Source organism: Lepisosteus platostomus, chromosome 1 (genome assembly GCF_059453375.1).
Source record: "Lepisosteus platostomus isolate fLepPlt1 chromosome 1, fLepPlt1.hap1, whole genome shotgun sequence".
Classification (NCBI taxonomy): domain Eukaryota; kingdom Metazoa; phylum Chordata; class Actinopteri; order Semionotiformes; family Lepisosteidae; genus Lepisosteus; species Lepisosteus platostomus.
Window position 1 is genome coordinate 54,081,862 of NC_142611.1, and position 12,290 is coordinate 54,094,151.

The following is a 12,290-nucleotide window of genomic DNA, read 5'->3' on the forward strand; positions in this document are numbered from 1 at the left end:
ATTTAAAACTCCAAGTTCCAGAGAAATGAGAGAAAAGTGAAAAATGAGAGAAATAAAGTGCCTGTGTGCCCTAGACCACTGTTTTCCAAACCTGTTCCTTATGTTGGCAGCAGTAGAATGAATTTTGAATTTTGCATATAACTTTTTCACTGCTTACATAGAAGAAAATGCTTCCAAGCCTATTGGGCAACACTTCCACATGCAGGAAGACATGTGGCAAAAAGGCACACATACAAACTGTATTGAGTAATTTTCACTCATTACACCTTAATCCTTATTGCTTTATTTAAAAAAAAAGAGAAACATGCATCGCAGATATCGTTGTGGTTTTGACAATTAACCCATAAAACCCTTTAGTAGTTTTTGAATTCTGCATTGTATATATTGACTGAAGCAATTGAAATGTTAAAATGCTACTGTAGCAGTCCACACCCTCCTAATCTAGACTGTCACCATGACCTTTGTCCTTTTAACCCAGGTTCACACTTTCTTGCTGTTTCTATAAAACCGGAGAGGATGTCTGCTTCATCTCTGCCTTCTACCTTGACCTGTTCCATGACTTGCACGCCCCTTGGTTATGAGAAGGACAATGAGACTGACAGTGAGTTGTCTCCAGATTGTCCTTTCTGATGTCGCTGCTGCCAAAGAGCTTTTGTCGCATTGGTGTAAACAGTGGGATGCTCTGCCTCGGGTTGTAAAACCTGGAACACAGCAGAACGACAGAGCCAAAGCAGAGCAGCTGGGGGAGTGATGGACTGGCACGCTGAAGGTGGCATTTATGCAACAGTTCCCTTGTGTCCTGTGCCCTGCAGGTCAAGGTTCACACCGTTCTCCACCCACAGAAGTCAGAGACAACACAGAGCTTCCAAACCAACAGAGGGTGCTGTCCAACAGTGCCTGACACATCTGCACTGGGACAAGGCTCCCCCACTGACCACAGGCCACAGGACTATGCTGCCAGAGCTCCAGAGAGGACGCTGCCCGGCATAATCGCGGGTACACCATGTGGACCCATGAGCGCTGGACCCTGCAGCCAAAAAAATGTGTCCTCCACAGAGGACAGCAGGAGTGCTAAATCCAGGCTCCAGACGATCAGAGAGTGGTTACAGACCTGCAAATGCTGTGAGCTGTGGGACCCTGCTGCCAGAGCTCCACAGAGGCTGCTACCCAGCCTCTAAACCAGCGCGCCTCTTTGACCTGCTATTGCCCCTCACCAGATGTGAGCTGTTGGACCCTATTGCCCTCCAGAGAGGACAGCAAGAGAACCAAAGTGTCACGATTGAAATCCCTCCCTCTTAAGAGCGCCCCGGCTTGTTCACATTTTAGTTGATTTTGTGCACCTGCTCCCTGTTCCAGCCTCCCTACAAAAGCCAGACACTCACTCTATTCCAGGTTCTGCATTGGAACACAGACGCCTGGAGGCCCGCCTACCACCGCGTCCCCCTACGTCCGCGGCTCAGGGGGCATTCGCCTCCTATCGGCGTCCCGAACCAGCCTAGTCCGGGACTTGGAGCGCCTGGTCCCGTTCCCCCTTTTTCTCCCTGACCCTTCGCTGGATCCTGCTCCGGTTTTTAACTTTGTCTTCTCTGTCTTCGACCCCTCGCCGGATCCAGCTGCGGCTTTTAACTTTGTCGTGTTGTCATTTGGATTCCCTGGATTTTTGGACTTTTGGACTTTGTTCCGGTTTTCCCCTTGGACTCCTTCAGATCTGTTTGCCTGGACCACGCCCCCCCGAGCACCAGTGCACACTCATCACGCCCCCCTGTTAGTTGACTACTCTAGTTCCTCGTCTCCTCCTAGTGTGTGTTCACTCCCTTCCGGATTGTGCTGTCTGCATAGGGTCCTGAAAGACGCTTCGTAACACAAAGCCAGGCTCAAAACAGTCCAAGAGAGGGTGCAGGCTACCCAGCGTCCTGCAGGACAAGACAACCGAATGTTTTCTCCTTCCCTCTACTCAGAAGACAGTCAGTCCCACAATGGGATTTCAAAGTCTCCCTCGGAGACGAGGGACTTGGGGGGGGGGGTTGTGGAGAGATCGACACTCCCCGACTCTGGACTGTCGCACGACCCCTCCCCTTTTACCGCAGGTTCACCCTTTCCTGCCGTTTCTCTCTATAAAACCAGGGAGCGATCCCCACTGTCTTTTCCCTCCTTTGAGTCCAGAGGATGTCTGCTTTCTCTCTCTCTTCTTAGCTTAAATTGCAGTTATCTACACGTGTCTGGAGGGGTAATTTACACATACAGATTTTTAGCGGAAGGTTTTGACTCCAATTTAAACTATTCGATAAGACGTACAAGTAAAATCTAGATTCTAGAGGGTATTCAAAGTCTTAAGGTGCCCCATTAAAAGGTTGCTTGTCGACTGTTCAGTTGCAAAAGATTAGTATGTAAACATGTTTGTCCATACATACGTTCAGACAAGGTAATGCCAAGTTTAATGTTGGTATTGTTTCCATTCTTATTTGTTAATGGAATGATGTTCTTGCCCACCTTGGTAAACAGGTTCTGCAGGTGCCTGCTCTCACGACAGAAACTTGCGCAGCACTAAGCTGACGTCATTCGGCCAGTATTTCCATATGGAAAGCTACGGTATTTTTTCAGAGACTCAAAACATCCTAAGACACGTGTCACGACTGGACGCAGGTACATTAAATACCATTATATATATTTTGCATATGTAATTGTGGGTTTAAAAATGTTTGTCTCAATGTGGCATTAGGTCACATTAAACTTAAATCGAATGCGTGTTTAAATAATAAATGGCTTTTTTGCAAAGCTTTTATTTTAAAATATGATTTTGTCCGCCTCTTCTGTTTTCTCTGTGGCTATTCACTAAGCCCAGCCTTAAAATGAAGGCTGATTTGGTGACCGTCAGATTTACGAGGGACTTGTTTGTTCTTATTTACGTTACAGCTGCTGCTGTTGACTTGCTTGCGCGAGCATTATTTGCATGCGAGCATCAGCCTCAGTTTTCATAAAAGACTCTTCTTGGAAATCGTATTTTTGAAAGAGAAATGGCTTCTTCGAAGAGAAGCGATGACGGAATAGAGAGCTTGGAGTTATCGGAGGACCAGATCAAATCTCTAGAAGAAAATTTTTTGAAAGGAAGCAAGCATCCAGATCAAGCTACACTTATGCTGATCGCCGCTGAATGCGGACTGTCTGAAGAAGACACTGCTGTGAGTACCTGAGTCCTGCATCATGTCATAATTGTGTTTCAACTGAAAACATTTTAATACGCAGGTGTTCGTAAGGATATTTAAAGTGTAAAAGAACAGTTCGTGGGGTTAACCATATGTTTTCAGTCTGAATAAATATTGACGTGTATCAAAGAAACAATAAAGGTAAAATATCACTTTAGATACTTCACAGGCTTTTTTGAATTTTGTTTGAATAAACACGTGGTAATTTAACAAAAGGATTACCTATAGGTTTCTATAGAAGTGGGCCATATGTCTATAGAAAAGCTTTCTGTAGAGAATTCGGTTATTTCCTTAAAAACCTTTAGGTTATTTTCTATAAAGAAGGTGTATTGGAAAGCGACACAAAAGATAACTTTAAACCTTTTTTATTTACATACAGTATGTGGTATACTTTAGGCTGAAAAAATAACATTTGATGTTTAATGGCTTTATCGCTGATGCACTGATACATTATAAGGCCACGTTTTCTTAAAAATCTGAATTCTAATACGTGGATTTTCAGTGCTGACACTGTTTTATACTGTTTTGTCCCCTTTTCACATGATAAGATTTTCCACCGGGATCTTTAGCGATCCAAGTTTGCTAGCGCTCCTAAAGGCTTGTTTAACCTTGGTTTTTTTTCGTTGACGACAGTAATTGTATGAAGCTCTATTTAGGCAGCAATTTTAGGGGATGAACAGCTGCTCGATTTGAAATGTACTGTATTATTTATAAATGATCATTTTTTTAAAATTATGGGCTATTTAAGTTATGTAACTGTAGGTTCTATAATATTTCACTCTGTATGTCCATTGCATGTTTATATGCATTAGTATATATGTATTAAACTTCTCAACTGTACTGTTAGGTAATTAATATTCATTTCTTTATTGGGGAGCGGCAAAATGAAGTTGAGCAAGTTTTAGTGAGCAAAATTTTCCACTCCTCTCTCTTTGTCCTGCTCGCTTTCAATGAGTGTTATTCATCTGTTATGAATATGCTGAAAATTTACCAGTTACCAAATGTAATAGACACAAATTACAATCCTTCAGTATAGCTTTGGTGCTCATTAACAAAAACATACTAATTGTACTCCGGCTGCTTAGTGCAGTACATTTCAAAGTACAGAAACAAAGTGGAGGAAAGATTAAACGTTTGACTCGTTATACCATTAAGTTTAAATCCAAGTATAATTTAAACCAGCCCCCTAACATAATCATATCATGTAACATCTGTACAAAGTTACAGAATTAAAACCAGATTTACAGTGAAAAGGGCACATTGTCTGAGGCCCTCACATCCTGATAAAAATTAGATCAAAGTTTATCCATGGCTGTTGAAGCAGCAGGCAAAGTCTAAATCAATCTCTACAGTGCTTAAAATATGGGCCGGACAGTGTAATTATAATATTAACCCTGTATTTAGATAGATGGAGTACTGCATAGATGGGGCTGTAGAGCATTTTTCACATACCAAAATTATTTTTTCATCATGCTCAATACATAAAAAGGAAATGGAAAACAGGTACATTGATTTTATCAAAGTAGGTTGCAGGTTTTTTTCATTACATGTAGTTTCAACTCACAAGATGAAAAGTGTCTTCCTATCCCGCAGTCACCTCTGTTACAACAACACCTCTGTTACAAGACAACAACATTCATTTTCATACTGTAAAGTTTTCACAACAAACGTGATGTACAGTCGCAGTGTTTCCTAGGCGATGTGTAGGCAATACTACTAGTGAAGGCAATGTGGAAAAACAGGCTGGAGAAGGTGAATCAGGCTCCAGCAGGTTTATTGCCCTGGTGTTTACAAAAGGGTGTGCTAGTCACTGCAGGGAGAAAGCTGCAAAGGCCTGAGATAGAGATAGAGCATCCTCTGGACAGATATGAGGACAAAGAGGTAGAACGAAGTACTTCTCTGAAGTACAGACTCAGTGACCACAATCATGCATGGGTGACACAGGCAGATCTGGCTGTACAGAGAAGACAGGCTGTGCTCCCACTCCCAGCAGGAAAAAACAGAGACAAAGATACAGTTCCGACTGTACTGTGACAAATATTCTGGGATTAGACAAACATTCTTACCCAAATTAATCTAATCCCAGAATTCCCACACCTGCCAGAATCAGAACAGCTCCCAATCCTACTGGGAGAGGGAGGAAGGAACTCAGTTGAACTGGTAGCCGAGTATGTGATCTCCTGTCACAGCCTGAGGAACAGTGATCTTATCTCTCAATAATGCTCCATTATGTTTGTATGTAAATTAATTATGATGTGTCTGTATTGTAAATGTTTGTAGATGTTATGTTAATTGTTTACGCTTTGGCAACACTGAAATTAATTGGTCATGCCAGTAAAGCTTCTTGAATTGAACTGAATTGAATAGAGATTTAGCCTCTGTTTTTATAGGAGGGGAAGAGGAAAGAGTGAGCCTGATAAAGGGGAAAGAGGAGAGCTCATGGGTCAGTCCACTGCCTGGCTGTGCAGCACTACAATATATACAAAATACAGTACAAAAATATACCCAGGTTTGACAATATGATTTTAATGGATTGTGAATCTGCTGTTATTCACAAAGTATTGTTTTGTCAGGACTACATGCCTGAATAATACTTTTTAAATTCTTATCTCTTGTTGTTGTTCAGAATCTGCAGTGAAAAATATTTCAAAAAGTGGTATTAAAGTTTGTGAACACTACTAGAAATAAAACCCCAAAACGAAAAGGGTTATAATACAATACACTTTTTTACAAAGCTCGTGTAGCTTTTCCTAATTACTGTTCATTGTTATACAGTATATCCTACACTTGCTTCCAGAACACATTTTTGGCATTGCTAGTACACAATAGTGAGCATCCCTCACAAGCCACAGTGGCTGAAGTGGGACCCCTGGTATACAGTATGTGAAGAGCTTTAGGATGCTCCTTCATGAAAATCTCTGCAGAAATGTAAGGAATTATAATTATTAAATTAATGGTAGCAACAAAATAATTAAATAAAGTTTAATTGCATTTTCAAATAACTATAATACATTTGTACTTTGAGGAGTTATACAGCACATTATTGTTTTTTAGCAAATAGGAACAGATCATATAGAAAGCATGCAGCTCTAAGGGTAAATGATCTCGAAACCATTTTGCTTATGTAAATTTGATACATTAGATTGAAAAATGTCCATAAACCTGTCCATAAACTGAGTCTTAGGTCTATAGTTTTTTACCTGTAATTACTCTTTTATCTAAATTGTAATGTTTCACCGTGTTTCCTGTGTGTTTAATACTTGGTATTCATTATTATTCATACAGTATACGCTCCTGAGGCAGTATTTGTGGTCAGGCAGTTATTTTTAGAATTAGAAGTTATTTATTTGTCAGAAAACATGCCATGTAATTTTTTTTTCAATATCAAACTGGTTCCACTTGCTTGTCTTCCTTAGACGATAGATAAAGTTGATTTCTTTTGTTCAGATACAAAAGTGAATGAAAATTAAGCAGAAACAGCATCTTGACCGGGTAGCTTCTTTTAACAGGCTTTTACTTGCTCTCAGTCTTCAATAGCTGGTGTGAATTTCAATACTGTTTCTGGGTGGTATCTGATGGATGAGAAAAACAAATATTCCGACAGGTCTTTTTAAATGACAGATACACCTCGCTGTTCACATCATTAAATGGTACATTCAGAAGTCTTTTTTTATTCAAATTGACATGTAAAGTAGTTTTTGAGTCATGTTCAGGTCAGTGCTCCTAGAAGCTGTTGTTTTCTATTTGAACACTTACTTTTTCAAAAATTACTTTGGCATGAATGCAGTTTTCTTCAACATTCTGTATTACACATGTAGTTTGAAAGGCATATTATTACACTTAGAAATAAGTGTTATGGAATATTTCTAGTAATCCTTTTGTTGTATTGACAAAGCAACTTGGGCCTATGCATACAAGCAGAGAAATACAGGTAAGTAATTAATAATAATAATAATAATAATAATAATAATAATAATAATAATAATAATAATAATAATAATAATAAAATTATTATTAATAATAATTGCTTACACTTATATAGCGCTTTTCTGGACACTCCACTCAAAGCGCTTTACAGGTAATGGGGACTCCCCTCCACCACCACCAATGTGCAGCATCCACCTGGATGATCCGACGGCAGCCATAGTGCGCCAGAATGCCCACCACACATCAGCTATCAGTGGGGAGGAGAGCAGAGTAATGAAGCCAATTTATAGAGGGGGATTATTAGGAGGACTAGTAGAGGACTATATGATAAGAAAGAGCTTCCAAGATGTCCACAGACCGGTACATCATTAAAGCTGTATTCAACCAAAAACTCCCCAAGAATGTATGGTGCAGATTGGTTAATTGACTCTTCTAGTCTCTTTCTGCTAAGTCCATCACCCAAAGGAGAATCCACAAATGAGGGACCTGCAGGGTGGGTAAAAGGATTATACCGCATAATATCCTGACCAATCACCAACTGTGATGTTATACCTTAAAATAAAGCACACACTTTATTTTCATCAATTAACTCACTGCTAATCTTCTCTTTCTAACTAACCTGGGAATCTTACCTTTCCAACCATTAGACCACAAGCAGTCCAAGTCAGGAGTGCATACTGTCAGGCCAGGAGATTGAGTCTGTAAAGAACATAATTCTGCCCAAGATATTTTTGCTGCAACTGAAGAAATCTTGTGTTGGGAAACCCACTGTTATTTTCACCTGATCAACACAGTTGGACATTTTTTGTCAACATTCTGAATATTCAGGTATATTCAGCAAAAGCCATAACCAGGATAAACCTAGTCTCTTCCCCCATCCATCTCACGTGCGGCCAGACCAAGGCATACAACAGTGCACAGACTGCAGATCATTTCACAAAAATTCTGTTACATTTGTTGTTCTGTTATGGAAGTTTTGGGGTTTATTAAATAAATGGTATACTGTAAATTCAGAATCTATGTGTGAGACTATTGCAGTTTACAGCTTATTATTCGAAACAGCCACCTTCATAGTTATCCCAGTTTCCTTAATAAAACACGTGGACCTCTTTTTCTTAATATATAAATGTTTTAAGCATTGTTTTTTCCATTAGTTTGTAGGAAAAAATGATTGTTATAATCATTTTATAATAATATTGCTTCTATTACCCAGAATCATCTAAAAGATCAACCAATCTTATAGTTTTGTACATATTTTAATATAGGAGTCTTCTGCCCAATTCTAGTGTTTTGTGAACAATGAGTCATTTTGTAGAGGCGGTATGCTGGCACAGTGGTTAGCATTGCTGCTTTGCAGACATTTAATGCCTGGGGTGCTGTTTGCATAGCGTTTGCATGATCTTCCCATGTGTATGTGCGTTTCCTCCCACAGTCCAAACACATACTGGTAGGTTAATTGACATATGTAAAATTTGGCCCTGGTGTGAGTGTGTGTGTTTGTGTCTGTGTGCCCTGTGATGCCACTCATCCAGGGTGTATCAAGCCTTCCCAGAATAAGCTAATCATGAGCCTGAATTGGATAATCAGTTATTAAAAGTGATGTGGTGGTGATTGTTAGTTAAAATAAAAAAGATTTGTACTGGTCATATGTACAGCATTTAAAAACTTCTTTAGACCTGTTTCTAAGTCCTGGCAATGTGTGTCTTTTGTTTCAGAAATGGTTTCAGCTACGCAATGCCAAGTGGAGACAGTCTGAAGGTCTGCCTGCAGAACTAGGATCTGTGAAGGACTAAATGCAGCAATGAATTTTAAACTATTAAACAGTGAATATTAAATTCTACCACTGCTCTAACCAGCTCTTTTAACTGCAGCTGAGAAAAGCTAATGTAAATTATATGCTGCTTGTTACTTTCTATTTTTGTTTTTACATCCTAGCTGTATTCATTTCCTTAATGTGAATTTTATTTAATTATGTTTTTCTGGTAACAATTATGTCATTATATATATAAGTAATATAATTTATAACATAGTTATATTTGTTACAAAAGGCTTTATATAAATGCATTGAAGAGGTATTTAATTTAAAAGTGCTGTGTACTATCCTTTCCAGTTAGCAATCAGCATAGTCTGTGAGTGCTTGTAGAGGGCTTGAGAACAAAAACTGCTCTTTCATGACTCTATAAAACATGTATAAAGCTTCTTAAATTACCCTGATTAAAGCAGACACTGTAATTGCCTTCACCTATTAACAGTGCCAGCTCTGTACCTTCACAGTCTGACAGACTGTGGAAATGTGGGCTGTGTTTTTGGAATTAAACGTAATATGCACAGCATCTTCATCTTGTATATTTTATGACATCAACTTTTTGAATTTGTTAACAGTTGCTTTATGACATAAAACGAACTTGTTAACTTGTTCTCTGTTGAAAATGATATCACTGTTGTGCATGTTTGGTAAAAGTGATTAGATTGGGGGGATCCTTCACTTATTATTCAACCTGAGAAGATCAGGATTTTGCTGGTACATTTACAGTAGATATACATTGACAGATTGTACATCTTAATAGCCCACAATTATTTTCTTATTATTCAAGCATTTCTCCTTAATGGCTTCACACAGTGATAATGCTGAAAGTGCTTTTTCTTTAAAAAAAGAAGAAACCTCTGGGTCTCTGAAAGAGATGACAAGTCTCCATGAGGCTCTAAGTACAGTGCATTAAAAATGTATTCATACACCTGCACATTTCAAACAATAACGATTGTAGTCATTACACTTTGAAGTAGCACTTGTTTTATACAGAACCTTCTCCACGCAAAGCAAAACCAAAGAGGTAATATGATTTTAATGAATATGAAAGAAAAAGGTATAAATTATTATTGCACAAGCATTCAAATCCTTTTCTAGGGTGAACCTAAATTAACATAGGTGTACAAAATTGCTTTAATGAGCCACACAGTTTTGTGGTTTCTGTCTACAATATCCATTTTCAATATACATATTTTCAATATTACAATATCCAAATTCTCATGATTTAGGAATAAAAAGACTCCCGAGGTTCTTGGATCACATAGTGAATTACAAGCCCATAGTCAACTATGAAAACTAATGAGTTTTCACAGCAAATTAGGGATAAATTAATTGAAAAGCACAGATCAGGAGGAAGGGTATAAAAACTATCAAAGTCTCTGATGATCCCCGTGTGCATTAAGAAATGGAAGGTGCATTGTGCCACCTGTCTAGGTCAGGCTGTCTCTCCAAACTTAGCAGCTAGTCACAGAGGAAAATAGTGATAAATAGGGATGCCACTAGAGGCCAGTGACAACTTTGAAAGAATGGGAGATGCATCAGTATGCATCAGTCATCAATATCCTGGTCACTCCACAAGCTGACCTTTATGGAAGGGTGGCAAATCCATCTTGAATCCCACATGTAGTTTGCAACAAAGCATCTAAGTGATACTACAAACACATGGAAAAAGATTTTGTGGTCAATGAGCAGAACCTTATATCTGATGGAAATGAAACACACCTTTTCACTTCATCAAAACTATCCCTACTATGGGATTCTTCTTCACAGCAGGGACTGGGAAATTTGTTAGGATTGAAGAAAGAATGGAAGGTGCAAAGTACAGGCAAATACTAAAGGAAAACCTGTTTTCGGTCTTCTAAAGACTAATAACTGGTGCAGAAATTAATCTTTCAACACATGGTCAAAGCTACACCAGAGCGGTTAATAAGAAAGTGAATATCCTTGAGTGGCCCAGTTAAAGTCCTAATGTGAATACTATTAAGAATCTGTGGAAGGGCTGGAAAATTACTGTTCCTGTCCCCAAGCAACTTCATATAACTTAACTGCAAAGAAGAACAAGCACAAATGACACCAAGACAGTGTACAAAGTTGGTAGAGACTTGCCCAAAAAGACAGAGTGGTGGCTCTGTGGCTAAGGATCTGCACCTATGGCTGGAAGGTTGCTGGTTTAATTCCTCCAGCCAGCAGAGGAATCCTACTCCCTTGGGCCCCTGAGCAAGGCACTTAACTGCAACTGCTTGAGGGGTGCTGTATAATGGTGGACCCTGTGCTCCGACTCCAAGCTTCTATCCCTGTCTGTGTGTCTCAGGGAGAGCAAGTTGGGGTATGTGAAAAGACAAATTCCTAATGTGTGAAACTGTATATGGCCAAAAAAGTGAATTTATTTTATCTAAGGGTCTGAATACTTCAATCAACATGTTGTGTACAATCATTTTGTATTTTCACAGACGGACAATATACTGTATGTGTGAATACCTTGGAAAGGCAGTTGATGTTCAAAAAGATCAGAGTCACAAAAAAGAGAAAAGAGAAATGAATTTATCACATATTTAAGATAATAGATTAAGATTAAGAAGATTATATATTAAGATTAAGGTTATACAAATTGTTTTTATATTGCTTTGTTTCAGGATTCAGATTGTTTCCTTTCTGCATTTGCGCATTTGTTTCTAGCACAGTAATGTCATGTAATGACGTAATCTGCAATGTGGTGGGCAAAACTGGAATAAAATGTTTTAATCAGATCACTGTTTCTCTCTTTATTCAATTCAAGCTTTTATTGATACCAGTTCAACGAGTCCAGTTTCACCAGTTTTAATACATCCTGTTTATTTTCCTTTTTTCATTTGTTATACACTGTTTGCAGATGGAGCCCTGTCACCCTGAACACCCACAGTAGCTCTATTTCATGGCTTGTTCTTTGTTATATGATGGAAGATTTGTTGAAGCTCGGTGGAGTATCTCACAGGAGTTGGTACTGTATATAGGAATCAAACAAGCTGGGCTCAACAAATTTAAGTTTTAAACTAAATCTGCTATTAATGTTTTACTTTTTTCAAATAATTACATTTGAGTATTTTTACATTGTAAAAAGTTTACATTTTTTTAAATGTAAAAGCAGTAAAAAATTGAACTACAGTGTCAACACTGCCAGTGCAATACATTCTCATTTTGTTGTTCCAAGAAAGATAACCAGCACTTCAAAATCATCTTATAAATGTAATAGCTGTGAAAAAGAAATCTATTGAAGAAGGTTATTTTTTCTTGTATAAAGCAAACAAAAAACTTTTTGTTGTTTATGTGAATTCATCTTTAGTGATTATTCATGGGTTTCATGGAAGTCACTTGGT

At 38.6% G+C, this 12,290-nt stretch overlaps 1 protein-coding gene across 1 annotated transcript; it reads left to right on the forward strand.

Moving 5' to 3' along the window:
• Positions 1-2,488: 2,488 nt before the first annotated feature.
• On the forward strand, positions 2,489-11,684 carry hopx (HOP homeobox). Its single transcript, XM_088632360.1, has 3 exons — positions 2,489-2,643; positions 2,914-3,179; positions 8,846-11,684. Exons 2-3 carry the CDS (start codon positions 3,015-3,017, stop codon positions 8,921-8,923), a joined length of 243 nt encoding a protein of 80 aa, XP_088488486.1. The 5' UTR covers positions 2,489-2,643; positions 2,914-3,014; the 3' UTR covers positions 8,924-11,684.
• The last annotated feature ends 606 nt before the right edge of the window (positions 11,685-12,290 follow it).

What these genes read in the sequence shown, in the direction of transcription:
- hopx (XM_088632360.1), top strand. Translation starts at nt 3,015, where the DNA reads ATGGCTTCTTCGAAGAGAAGCGATGACGGAATAGAGAGCTTGGAGTTA. An exon ending in TGTCTGAAGAAGACACTGCT is followed by an intron (nt 3,180 to 8,845) that starts GTGAGTACCTGA and finishes CTTTTGTTTCAG; the next exon opens with AAATGGTTTCAGCTACGCAA.